This window comes from Myotis davidii, unplaced genomic scaffold (assembly GCF_000327345.1).
Source record: "Myotis davidii unplaced genomic scaffold, ASM32734v1 scaffold69, whole genome shotgun sequence".
Taxonomy (NCBI): Eukaryota; Metazoa; Chordata; class Mammalia; order Chiroptera; family Vespertilionidae; genus Myotis; species Myotis davidii.
The window spans coordinates 3,220,107-3,238,780 of NW_006300363.1; the positions used below are offsets into that span (position 1 = coordinate 3,220,107).

Genomic DNA, 18,674 nt, shown 5'->3' on the forward strand with positions numbered 1-18,674 from the left:
CTGGACTGGAGAGGTACAGGGGCCCTTGCATGTGGAACGCACGCGACAAAGTGGAGGGCAAGGCGGCCAGGGGCCCTCGGAATCGGCGAGGTGGTGGTGGAGCACTTAGGGGACAGGCTGAGAGGGTGGAGGGGATTCTGAGTCGCTGAGAGATGGAGGAGTTGTGGGCGGGTGGGCTGAGAAATAGTGTAGGTACTGGGGGAGGGTGGGGGCGGGTCCTAGGAAGTGATCCGAAAGTTTTGAAAAAGGGCCCCACCGAGAAACCAGGGTTACCCTGCAGTTGGCCTCGGTCCCACTCCAAGTCTGCACTGTTGTTTGTAGCTGGGAACTGGCAGGGTCCGAGCCAGTCTGAGATGGCTCCCAGCTGCTCACGAGGAGGAGGAAGGGCCTGGCTTCCCACGGGCACCGGAGGCCCAGGATGGGGCCAGGGGATTTCGGCCTGTGCAGTGGCAAGTCGACCCCTGGGTCAGGCCCAGGAGGCCTTTCACGGGATGACTCTGAGTTGGACCAGAGACAGTGGTGGCCAGGCCTGAAGAAGGACACAGCCCGGCCCATTCTGGGCAGACTCTCGTTCTGGCCTTCTGCCCGGTGTCGCAGTGTCTGTCCAGCAGTTGATTTGTTTGGAGGAGCAGAAAGGCTCCACCGAGCCCTGCTGCTCTGGGGCTGGAGGATCCTGGGAGAGTTGCTTCAAAGGGTTCTATCCAGAGCCCTTTGGGGCTTGGCTTGGAAGAGAGCTTCTCAGGTTGCAGCTTCAAAGGCCATTGAGAGGCAGAGGCTGGGAGCCTGTGTGAGGAACTGAGCCTGACTCTGCTGGTGGGATTCATCAGCCTCCCAGCGGTTGTTTCTGGTTGTCCCATAACGTTGGGGATTGCACCCATCCTGTTTCCTGTCCCCGCTCCACTTTTATTTAGCCTTTAAGTTCTAGCAATGCCATATTCCAACCCATGTGCCACTTGGCACTGGCTCCTGGCAAGTTTGAGGGAAAGAAGGAAGCCGGGGCTTCTATTCTTCCTTTATGTCCCCAGGTGGAGGTCCTCGAAATGGGTCCTTATCGAATAGGGTACGCATGTCTCCCCAGGAGCCCTGGGCCCCACTTTCTGAAGAGATGCTTACCGGGGAAGAGTGATTTTCCCCTCTTACCACTCATTCTCCCTGTTTCCTCTAAAAAAACAACAAAAGAAAAACAGAGTTTTTCTGATAGAGACAGACCTGGTCTGGACTCTAGCTGGAGTCTGTCTTTCTCATCTTGGTCATTCCCTTGGATGGAGGAGTTGTGGGCAGGTGGGCTAAGAAATAGTGTAGGTCCTGGGGGGAGGGTGGGAGCAGGTCCTAGGAAGTGATCCAAATTCTCCTCCCACCCCCCGGGCTCTGATGGAGGCATCCCAAGGTGCCCCGAAGGGATGCCTCTATCAGTCATTCCAGCCCTGGGCCAGCTAGCTGAGCCCTGGCCTGGGAGCCCTCCTATGGGCCTTTGGCCTGAGAAGGATCTGAGGGATGATAGGAGCCTCTCCAGTTCCTCAGCTTGCAACCCATGGGACATGGGCCTTGGGGAAAGCCCGAGAGGATGGATTCCACAGCAACACGTAGGGCAGTGATGGCGAACCTTTTGAGCTCGGTGTGTCAGCATTTTGAAAAACCCTAACTTAACTCTGGTGCCGTGTCACATATAGAAATTTTTTGATATTTGCAAACATAGTAAAACAAAGACTTCTATTTTTGATATTTATTTTATATATTTATATGCCATTTAACAAAGAAAAATCAACCAAAAAAATGAGTTCGCGTGTCACCTCTGACACGCGTGTCATAGGTTCGCCATCACTGACGTAGGGAGTGACCTTGAGCCAATGGCAAGACTGAGCAGGCTGGTCGGGTAGCCTCAGGCTGCTGGGGGTGGGAACAGGGATGAGGCTCACTGGGAAGGCACTGAGCCTCTGCTTCCCTGGGCTGCCCATCCCACCAGCTCGTCCTTTTCAGGGGGAGGCAGTAGAGGTTGATGGGAGGGAAGACCCAGTTCTCTCTGCCTGAATTGAAGGGGGATCGTGTTTGGCCTCTTACCAAGTCCAGTTGTGTGCTCAAGGAGAAGGGACTTGAGATCTAAGAAGCAAGGGGGGTCCTGTCTGTTAGGGCACATGGGGTGAGCTGGAAGAGCAAAGACTTCAGGGCCCAAGTTGAGCAACAAGGGAGCCTATTGAAAGAAGGGAAGTGATGACCCACCTTCCTCCAGGCGGTGGTCCTAGCTGTGGATCACAGATAGCCAAGCTCACAGCTGAGAAGCTTAATGCGGACAACAAAGAAACACATTGCTGTGTTCACTCCAGAGAGTTTAAAATAGTTTTCACTTGTGGAGGGGGATGTCTTCTAGGCCCAGCTACCAGCTTTGAGGCAGGGCTGAACATGCTTTCTGGAGGCCTGGAGGGGGCAGCATCAGGCCCAGTCCTGCTCCTGGGTGGTGGAGGTAAAATAAAGCTTAGAATGTGGGTTGGTGCTAGGCTACAGGGCCAGGAGTTCACCTCGCGCTTCTGGGGTTCAGGGCACTGAGCCAGACCTTCCTAGCCCTGCTGCAGGTGGGGAGTTAGGGAACTTGAAAGTTCTGGGTTGCATTCTTTTTCCTTTTTTATAATCCTTGGGTTGTTTTTTGGAAGAGGAAGAGTTACTGGTGGAGCTTGGCAGGGCCAAGCTGGGATTTCATGAACTATAAGCAGCCCTCCCCTGGGCCCCTTCCCCCTCCTGGAGGAACCCAGGGGCCCGGGGTGCGCTGGGGGCTCTGCGCCTGGGAAGTCTGGAGCAGATGTCTGGGAGGGGCCTCTTCTAGGCCTGCCTGTGCGGCCTTGTCTTGGAACTTTCAGTTACCGGAGCACCTGCCCGGGAGGGGTGGTGCTGCAGAGGTTTTGTGAATACCCTAGTGAGGAGCACAGGGGCCTCGCTCACACTCGGCTGGTTTCATTGCCTCAGTTGTTCCTCCCCTTCGGATCAGGCACTGAGTGGGAAAAACATATCTGGGATATCCGGGGGCTGGGCTTACAGCTGTGGTCACACTGACTTTTTTTCTGTAATCCCTGGCCGTGGCTCATTAAGGCAGAGAAACGGCTGTCTTTTGCCTTTCAGCAGCTCAGATGAAAATCTCTCTGATGAGGAGAGACTTATGGCAGGAATCCTGAGGCCCCAGAGCTCTCACCCCACCCCCATGTTTAACTCTCCATTCTCCCAAATGCTTCCTTCCCACCCTACCTACTCTTCCCTTCCCCGTGCTTTTGGTTCATGTTTCTCCATCTCTCCATCTGGTCAAGAATCTGACCCTCTGTGGTGAGAACATGGTGCTAGATGAAGAGATGGGGGAAGAATCTCATCTCTATGATGCTGGGCCAGGGGTCCTTTGAGCTGGTGCGAGTCCCCACCGGCTTGGCTTGGTTGGCTGGTTGTGCTGGTTGCATAATCTGGGCCCTGGGGCCAGCCCTGTGAAGCTGCCAGGGACTGTGTGTGAGGCAGAGCTGCCAAACGGGCCTTGCAGACAGCAGCCATGGGAAGGGAGGTGGGAAGAGGGTTGGTTACTCCTGGATGGGCTCCACAAATGTTGGGGAGCTGGACCTCTGGGAAAGCCTACAAGCTTCTAAAGAAGTCATTTCTGTCACCCAGATTCCTCTGCTGCCCCTATGACTCTGTCCCTTGTGTCCCAGGATAATCCTATCTCCATTCTCCAGGTTGGGACTGTGAGGGCTTATGAGCCAGGTGGTGTGTGGACATAGGCAGAGTCCAGGTGTCAGCTGCTCTGTCTCCCATGAGCCACAGCTTCCCTTTGGGATCTTCTGGTATAAGGGGTTGGGGGCTGGGCAGTAGGGAGGTGAGCGAAGGGTCCAGTTCTGGGTTGTGAGTAGGGGCCATATGGTGACCAGATGTTTCCATACTGTGCTGCGGCCACCCCCACCAATTGAGACATGTCCAAGCCATCCTGTTGCAGCTTGCTTACCTGGAGTGCTGCTGCCTGATGGGCTTGCCAGCCTATTGAACTTCTTTCTCCCCTCAGGCACAGCACCAGGCTGGCAACGGGATGGGTTTAAAGGCTCTGCCCGTTCAGCCTGCTCATACCACACACTGCACCCTGCTGCTTGGCTATGACACCACCCCCCGGGCTCCTGTGCTGTGCTTCTCCATCCTAGGATGGGAATGCTTGGTTGGACCATCTGAGGGCCTTACGAGTGCCTTGAAGCTGGCTAGTCCCAAGGAGCAGGGGCATAGCCTGCTGGGGCTGGAAGGTGGCATTAGGCCCTGAAAACTCCCCCAGGCCTTTCCCTCTGCAGGCAGGATTCTCCTCCCACCCCCTGGGCTCTGCAGGCCTCATTCGCTGGCACAGCTGCCAGGGCGGTTGAAGGGGCGGGGCAGGTGTGGTTTACACTTCTGCTATCAGACGCCTGCTTCCCTTTGTTTCTGGCACTTCAGCCTGGCCTCTGCGGTGTGCTGCTCGTGCTCGGGGCTGGACCTGGCCGAGGACAGACCCGGAGGGGTTGGGCTCTGGGCCTCATAGGGCCCTGCCACTGACTTGTGCACCCCCTTTGGCTCACTTCCCCCAGCGGCCGGGCATGTCACCAGGGAGCCGGATGCCCATGGCTGGCATGCAGGTGGGACCCCCTACGGGCTCCCCATTTGGTACAGCTACTCCACTTCGACCTGGCATGCCACCCACCATGATGGACCCATTCCGAAAACGCCTGCTTGTGCCCCAGGCCCAGCCCCCGATGCCTGCCCAGCGCCGGGGGTAAGCCTGTTTTTCCCACTCTACCTAGCACAGCTGTAGTGGCAACAGAGGGCTTTCCTCCGTCCTAAGAACTGCTATGACTGAGGAAGGCTCCTTGTTCTCCGGGGGGAGGATCTTGGGGACTGGAGGGATGGGTGGGGTTGGGGGTCTTTTGGACCATTGACCTGTTAATTGAGTTTCTGTCCTCCCCAGGTTAAAGAGGAGGAAGATGGCAGATAAGGTTCTACCTCAGCGAGTGAGTATGTTGGGAGGGGCCTAGGGGGCTCACCCAATGGCCGGCTATGGATGGAGTCAATCTCCCCCAGCCCTGCGATGGGGAAGGGAGAGAAGAAAGAGCGAGAGCTGCAGCTAAAACAACGCATGAATTCCTTCTCCCTTCCTCCAGATTCGGGAGCTTGTCCCAGAGTCTCAGGCGTACATGGACCTCTTGGCTTTTGAGCGGAAGCTGGACCAGACCATTGCTCGCAAGCGGATGGAGATCCAGGAGGCCATCAAAAAGCCTCTAACGGTGTGTGCAGCCCTGGCTAATCCTGGGCCTTCCCACGCTCCCTGCCTCTCCTCGGCCTGGTTTTTTGGGGGCTAAGTGAGGGTCTGTGATGGGTAGAGCAGGATTTTTCACTGCGGATGCAGCCTTTAGTGGAGCATGAACTCAGTTAATGTGGTGGGACCAGCATGTTTTTTATGAAATATAAAATAGTAGAAATTAAAATAATTCTCCATAGTAAAGTACTTACCAGAGTAGTAGAGGTATTATTCATAACATTTTTGTTTCAGGTGTTTATATAGATGTGTGTGGATTCTGGGTCATGATTTAAAATGTAAATCATGTTGCCCTAGCCCAGTGGTCGGCAAACTGCGGCTCGTGAGCCACGTGTGGCTCCTTGGCCCCTTGAGTGTGGCTCTTCCACAAAATACCACGTGTGGGCATGTACATACAGTGTGATTGAAACTTCGTGGCCCATGCGCAGAAGTCAGTTTTCGGCCTGGGTGAGTCTATTTTGAAGAAGTGGCGTTAAAAGAAGGGGGGGGGGGTCGGTCTGTCGGGTGACGGAGACATGGCAGGAGATGCAGCGCAGGCGGGCTGCAGGATACACAGCGTTTTTAAATATTTTATTGATTTTTTACAGAGAGAAGGGGAGAGGGATAGAGAGAAACATTGATCAGCTGCTTCCTGCACACTCCCTACTGGGTATGTGCCCACAACCAAGGTACATGCCCTTGACCAGAATCGAACAGGCAACCCTTGAGTCCGCAGACCGACGCTCTATCCACTGAACCAAAGTGGTTAGGGCTATACTTTTTTTAAAAGTTAAAAAAAAGTAAATAAAATGCAAATCATGTTGATCATGGTCAGAAGTTTGAAAGGTAAAACTGGAGGATTAGGATAATTCTTCTCTCCTTACCCATCCCTAGAGCTTTTCTTTTTCTTCTTCTTCCTCTTTCTTTTTAATAATAATCTAGCACAGTCCCCTGAATGGTGAAGGCTTTCTAGGAGACGAGAATGTTTTGGGGCTGTGATGAGTTTTATTTAAAACTAGAGGCCTGGGGACAAAAAATTTGTGCACTTGGGGTGGGCGTGGAGCACCTCCTCAGCCCAGCCTGTGCCTCTCGCAGTCTGGGACCCCTTGGGAGATGACTACCTGCTGGCTTAGGCCCGCTCCCTGGGGGATTAGGCCTAAGCTGGCAGTCAGACATCCCTCTGGCATCCCAGGAGCCCTTGGGGAATGTCTACTTGTCAGAAGGGAGCAGGCCTGAGCTGCAGTCAGACATCCTTAGCGTTGCTGAGGAGGCGGGAGAGGCTCCCACCACCACTATACTGGCAGCCGGCAGCGGTGTGGCCAGCCTGGGTGAGGGGCTGATGGCTGTTTGCAGGCTGGCCACAACCCCCAGCCACCCAAGCTCCCAGTGGAGGCTGGCTGGAAGCAGGTATCTGGGATTTATTTTTCTTTTATAATTGAAACTTTGTTGCCATGAGCAGAGGCCACAGCCGGCTCAGGGCAGGCAGGAAGCTTGGCTTCCTCCATCACCCAGGCAACCAAGCCTGCTTGCTCCAGCTCCGTGGCTGCTGGCTGCCATCTTGGTTGGGTTAATTTGCATATAGTCACTCTGATTGCTGGTGGGTGTGGCTTAGGGCATAGCGAAGGTACAGTCAATTAGCATCTTTGTCTTTTATTAGTGTAGCTAAGAGCTGGAGGCTTCTGATTTCCCTGATAGCACCTTGTGTGTCCACTGATTCCAGTGTTGGAACTGTGGATAGTGCATCTGTTCCCCCCATAAAACTGGAAGTCCCTTGAAGGCCAAGATAAGGAGCCTAACAAGGTGCTGGCCCATAGCTGCCACTCAGTATTGATGTTGAATGAGTTCAGATGGGAAGACAGGGGTAGCATTGTTTTCTAACATGTTGGTCCACCTCTGTCTTCTTCTTTTCAGCAAAAACGAAAGCTGCGGATCTACATTTCCAATACATTCAGTCCCAGCAAGGCGGAAGGTGACAGTGCAGGAACTGCAGGGACCCCTGGGGGAACCCCATCAGGGGACAAGGTGGCTTCCTGGGAACTCCGAGTGGAAGGAAAACTCCTGGATGATGTGAGTTGGGGAAGAAGCTGTCTGGAGAGGACATGGTCTGTGTGGATTTTTAGACTGGGGCCAGCCACTTGGGCACTTCTGGGAAGTCCTACCTGAGGGAAAGGGCAGTGCTCCCAGTCAGGCTTTGCAAGCCAGTCAGAGGTTGGGAGATTTGTATGGTTATTACAACAGTTCTCCTACAGGTGACAGTAAAGTGTCTTGAAGGGGTTCCCTTTAAAAAAATATACACACACACACACACACACACACACACACACATATATATTTCTTTTATTGATTTCAGAGAGCAAGGGAGAGGGAGAGATAGAAACATCAATGATGAGAGAGAATCATTGATTGGCTGCCTCCTGCATGACCCCACTGGGGATCGAGCCCGCAACCTGGGCATGTGCCCTTGGCTGGAATCAAACCCAGGACCCTTCAGTCCACAAACCGACGCTCTATCCACTGAGCCAAGCCAGCTAGGGTGTCCCTTTTTTATTTATTTTTATTTCCCCCCCCCCTTTTTTCCCCCTTTTTTTCTTTTTTTTCCCCCTTTTTTAATTAAAAATCCTATGTTGGCTAACAGTGGGGCTGCACAGAGAGTCCTTTTCCTACTTCCAGTCATTCACTTTTCCCTGCTTCCTTCAGGGCCTAAGAATCCTCAGTACCCTGAACTTCAGGGCTGAAACAGTATTCCTCTTTTGGGGGCTTAGCATAGCTTAGCTTCGACAGCTCAGCAGCACTCCCATCTCACCCCTTTCCCTCCCCAGCCTAGCAAACAGAAGAGGAAGTTCTCTTCATTCTTTAAGAGCCTCGTCATTGAGCTAGACAAGGAGCTGTATGGGCCTGACAACCACCTGGTGGAGGTGAGAGTGGACTGGGGCATGGGAGCACAGGCTGATGTGCCAGGTGCACAGAGAAATAGGCTCGGTCCCCTTGGAGAGGGCCGAGTGTGTATGTTCATGCCCACCCCTTGGTGAACTGTGCTCCCTTCCTCCCTGCCAGTGGCATCGAATGCCCACCACCCAGGAAACGGATGGCTTCCAGGTGAAACGGCCTGGAGACCTCAATGTCAAGTGTACCCTCCTGCTCATGCTGGATCATCAGGTGACTGGGGCCATGTCGCAGGGACAGGGGCAGGTTTATTGGAAACCCTTCCTGTCCCTGCCCTATTCTGTGGCTTTGGTTTTTCACAAGAACCCCTCCTTTGACTTCCTTCTATCCCCAGCCTCCTCAGTACAAGTTGGACCCCCGACTGGCAAGGCTGCTGGGAGTGCACACACAGACAAGGGCCGCCATCATGCAGGCCCTGTGGCTTTACATCAAACACAACCAGCTGCAGGACGGGCATGAGCGCGAGTACATCAACTGCAACCGTTACTTCCGCCAGGTTAGCGGGAACTCCTCCTGGTCTTGCAGCCCCTGCGTTGCCTGTTGTCCCAGAGCCCCACTGAGCTAGCTCTTGGCCACATTCTTCACACTCCCCCTGTGATGACCCGCTTCCCCCCGTGCCCTGAAAGGCACCTTTGGTACTCTCTCTAGATCTTCAGTTGTGGTCGTCTCCGATTCTCCGAGATTCCCATGAAGCTGGCTGGCTTGCTGCAGCATCCAGACCCCATTGTTATCAACCATGTCATTAGGTCAGTGGGAAGAGGGCAATGGGAAGGCTCTTCTAAGAGCAATTTACCTTTGGATTGATCTAAAGAGAAGCAGCAGGTCTGGTTTCTTGCTCCCCAAGTGTGTGTAGGTTTGGCCCAGGTGGGTGGGATGGATACTGCTATGTACTCATCCTTCCCCTCCTGCGTGCTGCCTACAGCGTGGACCCTAATGACCAGAAGAAGACAGCCTGTTATGACATTGACGTGGAGGTGGATGACCCACTCAAGGCCCAGATGAGCAATTTCCTGGCCTCTACCACCAATCAGCAGGAGATTGCCTCCCTTGATGTCAAGGTGGGCCCTCTGCACCTCCACCCTCACCTCCTCTGGGGCCCAAGTTGGGGGTGGGCATTCTGTTGGGCATTTCTATACATGTAGCACCTTGGGATAGGATTTCTGTCCAAGTCCTTTGTGGTTAGGTCTGGAAATAGACCCCTTAGAAGTGGGGGCCCGTCTGACACATATATATATATATACACCCCTCCCCCCAAGATCCATGAGACCATCGAGTCCATCAACCAGCTGAAGACCCAGAGGGATTTCATGCTCAGCTTTAGCACTGACCCCCAGGACTTCATCCAGGAATGGCTCCGTTCCCAGCGCCGAGACCTCAAGGTGTGGTCCTTTCCTGGTGATGAGACCAGGTTAAACTCTGGGTGGTTTTATCCCCGTCACTATTGATTCCAGGGGCTCAGGAGTGGGAATTAGCTACCACTTTTTCCTGGCTCTGTGCAGATCATCACTGATGTGATTGGGAATCCTGAGGAGGAGAGACGAGCTGCTTTCTACCACCAGCCCTGGGCCCAGGAAGCAGTGGGGAGGCATATCTTTGCCAAGGTGAGACTCTGCCCTGTTTGCCCTCCTGTGGTTGTGAGCAGCAGAAGCCTGAGCTGCTGGTCTCTCTTCCAGGTGCAGCAGCGAAGGCAGGAACTGGAACAGGTGCTGGGAATTCGCCTGACCTAACTGCTCAGGGATCCCTTCCTTTCTTCCCAGCCCAGGCATCATCCCCTTCTCAGCCTGGAAGGGACCACCATCTGAGGCTGCAGACACATAGCATAAGGAGCAGGGTGAGGGTTTGTCCTGTTACCCTCAGCTCCCCAGCGTTAGTTTCATAAATGTAGCAGTAGGATTCCTTGTTGCTTGGTCCCCAAAGCCTTATTACTTACTTTACGCGTTGGCTTTAATTGGGTTCACAATAAATGCCTCTGCTCCCTGCAGGCAGGCCCAGTAGGACTCCTGGGGGCCTGGCTTTGCCATTGTAAGGGAGAAGGTTCAGAACCAAAGGCCATTGGCTTCTGGGATGCCAGAGGGCTGCCACTCCAGCTCTTGGGCCCAGGGCTATAAAGCCTCCTAGAGGAAGGGGACACTCAAGTTCTCTGGCTTGGCCTGAGGCATGGGTGTGTGTGCTCGGTGGAGGGCAGGGGGGAGGGGGAACTCATTGCCATTTGGAGCTTGATAAGAAGGGTGGGCCTAGGGCTTGGAAAGTGCCACTTCTGGCAGGTTTGGAAATTTCCAAATAAATCCTTGTTTATTGGTGGTGCCCAGACCTGGTCATTGAACAGTGCTGCCACTCATTAATAAACCAAAGTCCTAAAGGCCTTGTCCTGCAGAGCTTTATTTGAGGATCTACACGGACCATCCACCTCACTTCCATAGCTTCTTGATGGACATGTTTTTCTCACTATCCTTCTGCATGACCTGCAGAGAGAGAAAACATTAAGTTACCAACTGGGTGAACACAGGCCCTATCCCCACTGCTCTGGAGCCACTGTCAGCAAAGGCAGAAAAGATGGAGACCTGTACCTTGGCTACTGCCATCTCGAAGTCCTCCTGGGTGACATGGACTCGCCGTTCCCGTAGGGCATACATGCCAGCTTCCGTGCACACACCCTGAACAGGGAAAGGAAAACAGGCTGTTGCTGTGTCCTTGAACCCAGAGCTTCCTGCCTCTGCCCCTTCCTTTTCCTGGGCCCGCCGATTACCTTCACTTCAGCCCCTGATGCTCCTGGCATGAGCTCAGCAATTTTTCTCAGGTTAATCCCCCGGGTCAGATTCATTTTTCGAGAATGAATCTTCAAAATGTCCAGGCGAGCCTAGAAATGAGAGGAAAAACCTGAGCCCCACTGTCTACCCCCGCAGCCAGCTCCATGCCCAGCATTGCCCATTACAAACCTCCTCATTAGGGGGTGGGAATTCAATTTTTCTGTCAATGCGCCCTGGGCGAAGCAAAGCCGAGTCCAGGATGTCAATCCTATTAGTAGCCATGATAACCTGAGTGGAGAAGGGGTGTGGCATCAGCTAGGCTCCTCCCCAGGTTGCACCTCACCCATGGCCTTCCCTCAGCTCCTCCCATCTCTACCACCATCTCACCTTGATATTCTTGGTGGCCTCAAAGCCATCCAGCTGGTTGAGCAGCTCCAGCATGGTGCGCTGCACTTCACTGTCCCCTCCAGAACCCCCCTCCAGCCGTGAGGAGCCGATGGAGTCGATTTCGTCCATGAAGATGATAGATGGAGCGTGTTCTCGTGCCATGACAAACAGCTCCCTCACCATTCTTGCCCCTGTGCCGAGGCCAAGCTGGCATTAGGAGTTGAGTTCCCTACCCTTAGCCCACCCCCCACCCCCCCCGCAACCCGTCTGCTTGGTTTTCATGTTTCTAGCCACAGTTACCTTCCCCGATGAATTTTTGTACCAATTCTGAGCCAGAGACACGAATAAAGGTACAGTCTGTATGGTGAGCCACAGCCCGGGCCAATAGTGTCTTCCCAGTGCCTGGGGGTCCATACAGCAGCACTCCCTAGAGGGAAACAGCAGGTCTCAGGGCAGAAAGGCAGCCCCGTTTCATTCAATGGACACATACTGCTTGCTCTGTGCTGGGTCCCATACTAGAAGCTTAGAGATACAAAAGAATGAACGTCAAGGTCCCTTCTGGTGTTTCTATCCAAACCTCCTCAGTGCCCTGATAGTATCTCTCCCCCAAGCCCTCTTGAGTGGAGAGGGCCAACTTATCCCTCCTCAAACCCTGCACCCAGCCTGTCCTGGGACAGGTGAGGAGGAACAGCATGGCCCTCCCACAGAAGCCCTACTTCTCACCTTGGGCTGTGCAATGCCCAGTGCTTCAAAGAGTTCAGGATGCTTAACAGGCAGCTCGATGACTTCTTTGATCTCCTTGATCTGCTTGTCCAGTCCACCAATCATCTCATAAGTGGAATCTGGCACCTTCTCCACCATCATCAGTGACACCAGTGGGTCTACCTTGTTGGGCAGGATCTTGTGCAGAGTGTAGCTGTCATTTCTTAGAGCCACCCGGCAGTTGGGTGTCACCTGGGAGAGGGGAGAGACTTTCAGGAAGCTGTGTGGAGAGAACTGACCCAAACTCCCATCTCATCTCCTGCACTCACATCATTGATGTCGATGTTCTTGTCCACATCTACAACAAACTTGCCCTCAGGATGCACCTAAAGAAACAGGGCTCATGACTTTTCCTGACGTCACTAAACCACCAACCTCCCCCAAGGAGACCCGAAGTTCTAGAATAATGTGACAGAATGCTGTCCTTGGAAGGCTACACACAAAGGTATGGGAATGCAGCGGATGGTCCCTGGGTGATGTTGCCTTTACCTTAACCAACACTTTCTTCTTATCCATGGCGCGGACTACTTCCCCCACATAGGAGCCCTGCTCCTGCAACAGCTGTAGCTCCTCCCGCAATAGGCGAACTGGATGGGAAACAGACATAGTGGTCACCCAGCTTCTTTAGTGTTCCCTCCCCGATAATTCAATACCCAGGAACTAAGTACATTTGGAAGGGAAAGCCACAAAAAGAAAATACAAATTCTATGTAAGGGGATTGCTATGGGGCTTGGAAAGAGATGTGCATGTGAATAACTATATACCATTGCAAGGCATATCCATGGACTGGGAGAAAACAAAAGCACCAATGTGAAGGTAATTCAGGGAGATCTGAACAGTGAGAAGTCAGACCAACTGCCCACAGCCAACCTTCCCTCTTCCCTTCCCCCCTCACCTTTTGCATTAAGCTCATTTCTCTGTGCCTGCAACCTCCGGAGATTCTGGCTCTTATCATTCACAATCAGCTGCAAAGGACAAGAAGTTTCAAAAGGCAGAAAAAAGTAGGTTAAGATCTTGGTCAAGACCCTCAGGCTGGTATGAACCGAGTGAGGGAAGAGCACAGGCATCTGCAGGTTTCAGATTCACCATGATGCTAATGGCCTTGGCCTGTCCTCCAGCAGCGCCTCTGATCAAAAAAGGCTACTTGTCTAACACTGGTCCAGGAAGAACAAAGCCTAATGGGGCAACAGTACAACTGGCTCATGTAGACAATTTCTTGCAGGGTGGCATATCAACATGCTCCAGTGGGAAGATCTTTGAGTCAGAAGCCTAAGTTCCAGCCCTCCTGCTGCCAAGTAATTGCTAGGTAGAGCCATTTAAAACATCTAGTTCTGTTACCAACTGCAAGTGGGCATAGCATCACTACACCATGCCTCTTTTCAGGACTGTTGTATGAAATCACAAGTGCATTTCAAAAATGAAACCCATATACAATACCTACAAATGTACCTGGAGTTTAGAAACTCCCTATGGCTTTCCACCATCCAATGCGTATTCGTTATTCTCCTTATTTCTGTGGTCCCCGCTCCCTCTTTAGGCAAGAGCACTGTGTTGCCAATTCCTTTTCACTCAGTCCCCTGGTGTCAGCAATGTCCAGACTCAATTCTGTCTCCTCTTGCACTCACTCTACCCCAACCCCCATCTGATAAACCTCAGTTCCTGAGCCTATGTCCTCCCTTTAAAGTGAAATCCTCTCCATCAGGCGTCTACCCAAAGGAACGGCCTCCTCTGTTTGACTCTGGAAGATGTGTAACAAACTATTCTCCCGCTGGCCCCAGTGGGATTGTAAGGATTGTTGAAATTCCTCAACCATTTATCCCCCTGCCGGCTCCCTCTGTCCCTCTGGAGCCCGTCTCACCTGGAGTTCTTCAATCTTGGACAGATAATATTGGCGGAGTCCACTGCCTGCCTTCCCCTCTTCCAGCTCCATCTGAAGACACAGTGTAATTATTAAACAACAGGCTACATAGCCAAGCCACTTCCAGCCTGGACGGAGGCTTCAGATTTGGCTTCTAATCTCTTCCTGCATTTCTTCAGAGCACTCCCTGACCCCATGACTAAACTAAAAGCAGAATTCGAATGCCGCCTCCATCATAGGAACCAGAACGACCCAGAGATGACAGACACGCACGGAGCGCTTTGTCCCGAGCCCGGCGCTTTACCGACCCGGGTGCTATTACCACAGGCGGAGCCGGGAGGAAGGGCGCGTTTCCTGTCTCCTGCGGCTGGCAAACGGGCCCGTTCCCGCTCCCATCGCTCATCTCACTCCGCCTCCGCCGGGTCTTCTCTCCCCGTCCGGCCCTGACCCCCCGGGGGCTGCGCTGACACAGCACATCCGGTCCCAGGCAGGGCCCGATCTGGATTGGACCACCCACCCCCGACCCACTGACCTCTTGCCCCAGCCGGCGGCCCACCTCGGATCACTCCTGCTCCGCAGCCAGCCCCGGCCCCCGCTCAGCCGCTGCCGCCGCCGCCACATACCTGCTCTGGCCCATCAACCGCCATCTTCCTTCTGTAGGGGAGATCGCCGGCATCCCAGCCGCCTCGGCGCGCAGGCGCAGAAGCAGGGACTCGGAGCCGGAAACCAGGGCAGAGAGTGCTTCCGGGTCAATGGGCCGGGTGCGCGCGGGAATGATAACAAATAACAAGGGCCCCGACGGGCGGTGGGCCGCGCCGCTACGAGAGGCCGGGAGCTTTGGGAGGGCACAGAACTCCTAAATGTCTCCAGAAACTCGGTTTTAGTTCACGTGGTCTACTCTCTTGGTCCCAACCTACAGTTTATATAAAACCTGGCGACAGAGTAAAATACTTTTTGTGGCCACGCTCCAAGTGACAGAAAACGTGGAGCCGGGGACGCGTGCTACGCAAGCGGAAGCGGAAGTACGTTGCTGCCTCCATGTGCTGCTCCTGGAGTTGTTGGAAACCGTGTTGGCAGCGAGTGATGTGGAGCAAGGCGCTGAGTGTGATTGCTACGGCGAGCGGAGTCTAGCGCTCCGGGAAGAGACGCCCGGTTTCCACTTTCTCCCCAGGTTGAGTGACACTCCCGCGTCCCACCATGGGCAAGAAGGGCAAAGTCGGGAAGAGCCGGCGGGACAAGTTCTATCACTTGGCAAAGGAGACAGGTGAGCCACAGTCGCGCCTTCCGCGAGCTAGACGGGCGATTTGTCAGGTTCGCCCCCCTTTCCGAACATTGAGTTTTTCTCGCAAAAGAGACAGTGGGTTGTGAGGCCGCAGAAATCCCGCCGGGAAAGCACCTCGTGGACTTGATTTTGTTGACGCCCCCAGGTTATCGTTCCCGCTCTGCCTTCAAGCTGATTCAGCTGAACCGTCGCTTTCAATTCCTGCAGAAAGCCCGAGCCTTGCTGGACCTGTGTGCTGCGCCGGGGGGATGGTGCGTAACTCCCGCGCCTGTCACTCCTGGCGGCTGGTTTCTGGGCTCCATCCGGCCTGGGATGACTGAGAGTTGCATTGGGGGAAGGGAAGGGGGTACAGTAATACCAGCCTCAGCTTCTTACCCCCCAGAACGTGCACTGCAGAGGTTTGGAACGTGTACACAGGACGTGCTGGGGCCACTGCACTTGGCCGGGCTCCTAACACGGAAGAGGGTTTATATTGTCAAGGGTTGGGAAGGAATAGTCCTGGGTATTTTAATCTTTATTCTTTCATAGGCTGCAGGTGGCTGCCAAGTTTATGCCTGTATCAAGTCTTATTGTGGGTGAGTGACAGTGGGTCAGTGGTGTTTTAGGGGTGGGAGTACGAGGTGTTGTGCTCTACATTTCCTTTCTTCATGCTTGAGGCAACCTTTTGGAATACTCTGACCTGACTTCTTCCAGGGGTGGATCTGGTACCAATCAAGCCTCTTCCCAATGTGGTGACACTCCAAGAGGACATCACAACGGATCGATGTAGGCAGGTGATAAGAATCTCTCTCTTCCTGTCCCCTTTATATGCAAACATCCACCTAGGTCCTCTTCTCACCCAAATTTTCTGAAGGCGAGAATTTTCATGTTTACTGTGCCTTGGGCAGTGTTTGCATGATGTCTGTAAGCCTGGGATATGCCTCATGCACTCCAGCCTTTATTTGGTCAGGAATGAGGTGTTTGAAATTGGAAGAAGTATGGAGATTTCAGTGATGTTATTTCCAGGAAGGTTCACTAGTATTCTTTACTTTTTTTTTTTTTTTAAATTTCAGAGAGAAAGGGAGAGATTGCCTCCCACACACCCCACATGGGGGATGGAGCCCGCAACCTGGGCATGTGCCCTGACGGGGAATTGAACTGTGACATTATGGTTCATAGGTTGAGCTCAACCACTGAGCCACGCCACCCTGGCAGACATGTTATATCTATCCCCTGTGCCAAGCACAGTATTTGGCCTTTGATGGGCACTCAACAAATGATTGCGTGGACAAATGAATCAGGGACTCCTCCTCCTGTAGCTATTCCTGTGTTTCTGTTGCTATAACCCCTTCCCTCTTTTGTAGGCCTTGAGGAAGGAGCTGAAGACCTGGAAAGTGGACGTTGTGCTCAATGATGGGGCCCCCAATGTTGGGGCTAGCTGGGTCCATGACGCTTACTCACAAGGTGCCAGGGGTGTGGAAATAGTGGAGGTGGGCATGCCCTGTCAGGCTGCATTGGTCCTCAGCTAATCCTCTCTCTCCCACAGCCCATTTGACACTGATGGCTCTCCGTTTGGCTTGTGATTTCCTGGCTCGTGGTGGCTGCTTCATCACAAAGGTTTTCCGTTCCCGTGACTATCAGCCCCTGCTGTGGATCTTCCAGCAGCTGTTCCGCCATGTCCAGGCCACCAAGCCCCAGGCCTCTCGCCATGAATCTGCAGAGATCTTTGTAGTCTGCCAAGGTGGGTGGGCACCACATCTTTCTCGTGACTCGTTTCTTAACTACCAAAGCACACTTTTTTTTTTAACACTCTCTTATATATCCTATCATCTTAGGATACCTGGCTCCTGACAAGGTTGACAGTAAATTCTTTGACCCAAAATTTGCCTTCAAGGAGGTTGAAGTTCAGGCCAAGACAGTTACTGAATTAGTGACTAAGAAGAAACCAAAGGTGTGTTTGAGTAATGTGGTCACTCTCAGGTCCTGGATCTCTGGGGAGATTGGGCCTGATGGGTCCAATAGACACCACATAAGGGACCACTCAACCTTCTTTGTTTCCCTCCCTAAGGCTGAAGGCTATGCTGAGGGTGACCTCACTCTCTATCATCGTACCTCAGTCACTGACTTCCTCCGAGCTGCCAATCCGGTTGACTTCCTCTCCAAAGCCAGTGAAGTGAGTCCCAGACTTGGGAGAGGGTGAAGGGAGCCCCAGAAACATGGCCTGAATGTTTCCCAACTCCTTTCCCTTTTTCCAAACAGATTTCACTAGATGATGATGAGTTGGCACAGCATCCAGCTACCACTGAGGATATACGGGTGTGCTGTCAGGATATCAAAGTGCTGGGGCGCAAGGAGCTTAGGTATGATGTGAGGGTGGTGTAGGTGCCAAAGGCAGGGAAAGGCCTTTGAAGGCCATGATGTTGATCTCAGAACAGAATGCTGTTGTGCTAGAGGTTTGGGCTGGGAACCTAAGCCCTAGGATTTGTGACTCAAATAGGAAATTTGGGGTGTGGGCCTATGACGGAGGAGGAAGCAGGGACAAAGGGAGATTGAAGGTCTGTAATGGTATTTCTGGAATAGGTCCCTACTGAACTGGAGAACAAAGCTTCGGCGATATGTAGCCAAGAAGCTGAAAGAGCAAGCAAAGGCATTGGACATCAGGTGAGGAGGGAGCTGAAGCACAGTAGATGTTGACTGGGTGTTGGGGGTCGGTGGTGGTGGGGTGTCTAGGAAATAACCAAACTCCTTGGGCTGTTTTGTCAGCCTCAGCTCAGGAGAGGAGGAGGAAGGTGATGAAGAGGACTCAACAGCTGGGACCCCGAGGCAGCTCTCCAAGGAGGAGGAAGAGGAGGAACAATTGAATCGGACCCTGGCAGAGATGAAGGCCCAGGAGGTGGCAGAATTAAAGAGGTGAGGAAAGCAGGGAAGAGTTTGGGTAACTGCCCCCCCTCACCTCCCACAGAGTTTCTGTGTGGGGATGGAGGAAGAGAATGAGGAAATGGTTGAGCAATTTTCAGAGCTGGGCAGGTATAATTCCTCCAACTGTACCCTCAGGAAGAAAAAGAAGTTGCTGCGTGAGCAGAGAAAGCAGCGGGAGCGTGTGGAGCTGAAGATGGATCTTCCCGGGGTTTCCATCGCAGATGAGGGGGAGACTGGCATGTTCTCCCTGCGCACCATTCGGGGTCACCAGGTGAGGCGGGTTGGCACAGTTTGAGGAGACCAGAGGATCTGTTTGTGTATTTGGAAGGGGATCGGGGATTAAACCTTTTCTTAAGTGTGCTGCTGCTGGGGTCCAACCCCAGCAGGTCCAGGGGTCCCCAAAGGTGTGGACGGAGTCGGCGAAGAAGGAATGACATGGAGACAGTGTTCAGATGATCATCATAGCGAGGTTCTCTAGCCAGGTTCTAGCCAGGTTCTGTCTAGGATCTCCAGACTGGTTCAGTC

The 18,674-nt window shown here is 53.3% G+C and overlaps 3 protein-coding genes across 4 annotated transcripts in view; 2 read left to right on the forward strand and 1 right to left on the reverse strand.

The window, feature by feature from the left end:
• Nucleotides 1-4,546: 4,546 nt before the first annotated feature.
• Nucleotides 4,547-10,272, forward strand: SMARCD2 (SWI/SNF related, matrix associated, actin dependent regulator of chromatin, subfamily d, member 2). The gene is made up of 12 exons (XM_015572445.1): nucleotides 4,547-4,753; nucleotides 4,946-4,988; nucleotides 5,139-5,261; nucleotides 7,184-7,339; nucleotides 8,092-8,187; nucleotides 8,327-8,428; nucleotides 8,550-8,711; nucleotides 8,864-8,961; nucleotides 9,138-9,273; nucleotides 9,472-9,594; nucleotides 9,715-9,816; nucleotides 9,889-10,272. The coding sequence occupies exons 1-12, from the start codon at nucleotides 4,578-4,580 to the stop codon at nucleotides 9,940-9,942; spliced, it is 1,371 nt and encodes a 456-aa protein (XP_015427931.1). The 5' UTR covers nucleotides 4,547-4,577; the 3' UTR covers nucleotides 9,943-10,272.
• Nucleotides 10,273-10,567: 295 nt separating this feature from the next.
• Nucleotides 10,568-14,691, reverse strand: PSMC5 (proteasome (prosome, macropain) 26S subunit, ATPase, 5). Of its 2 annotated transcripts, none has more exons than NM_001293055.1 (12): nucleotides 14,593-14,691; nucleotides 13,970-14,041; nucleotides 13,007-13,076; nucleotides 12,601-12,698; nucleotides 12,381-12,437; nucleotides 12,073-12,303; nucleotides 11,650-11,776; nucleotides 11,350-11,540; nucleotides 11,152-11,250; nucleotides 10,962-11,072; nucleotides 10,783-10,869; nucleotides 10,568-10,677 (listed from the first exon to the last, which is right to left on the reverse strand). In NM_001293055.1, the coding sequence occupies exons 1-12, from the start codon at nucleotides 14,614-14,616 to the stop codon at nucleotides 10,624-10,626; spliced, it is 1,221 nt and encodes a 406-aa protein (NP_001279984.1). In that variant the 5' UTR covers nucleotides 14,617-14,691; the 3' UTR covers nucleotides 10,568-10,623. The 2 variants fall into 2 exon arrangements, with proteins under 2 accessions (NP_001279984.1, XP_006776774.1); XM_006776711.2 differs by lacking the exon at nucleotides 14,593-14,691 and adding an exon at nucleotides 14,292-14,410 and having other exon boundaries at nucleotides 10,571-10,677.
• A 73-nt stretch (nucleotides 14,692-14,764) lies between these two features.
• The window catches only part of FTSJ3 (FtsJ homolog 3 (E. coli)), a 7,477-nt gene continuing 3,567 nt past the window's right edge, over nucleotides 14,765-18,674 (forward strand). The window contains exons 1-13 of the mRNA XM_006776714.2: nucleotides 14,765-14,991; nucleotides 15,141-15,233; nucleotides 15,397-15,502; nucleotides 15,780-15,826; nucleotides 15,945-16,024; nucleotides 16,595-16,694; nucleotides 16,777-16,971; nucleotides 17,066-17,181; nucleotides 17,299-17,403; nucleotides 17,490-17,590; nucleotides 17,811-17,891; nucleotides 17,994-18,140; nucleotides 18,285-18,420. Of these exons, the coding sequence (XP_006776777.1) occupies nucleotides 15,167-15,233; nucleotides 15,397-15,502; nucleotides 15,780-15,826; nucleotides 15,945-16,024; nucleotides 16,595-16,694; nucleotides 16,777-16,971; nucleotides 17,066-17,181; nucleotides 17,299-17,403; nucleotides 17,490-17,590; nucleotides 17,811-17,891; nucleotides 17,994-18,140; nucleotides 18,285-18,420 (1,281 nt within the window). The 5' untranslated portion in view covers nucleotides 14,765-14,991; nucleotides 15,141-15,166. The remainder of the gene's footprint in view (nucleotides 14,992-15,140; nucleotides 15,234-15,396; nucleotides 15,503-15,779; nucleotides 15,827-15,944; nucleotides 16,025-16,594; nucleotides 16,695-16,776; nucleotides 16,972-17,065; nucleotides 17,182-17,298; nucleotides 17,404-17,489; nucleotides 17,591-17,810; nucleotides 17,892-17,993; nucleotides 18,141-18,284; nucleotides 18,421-18,674) is intronic.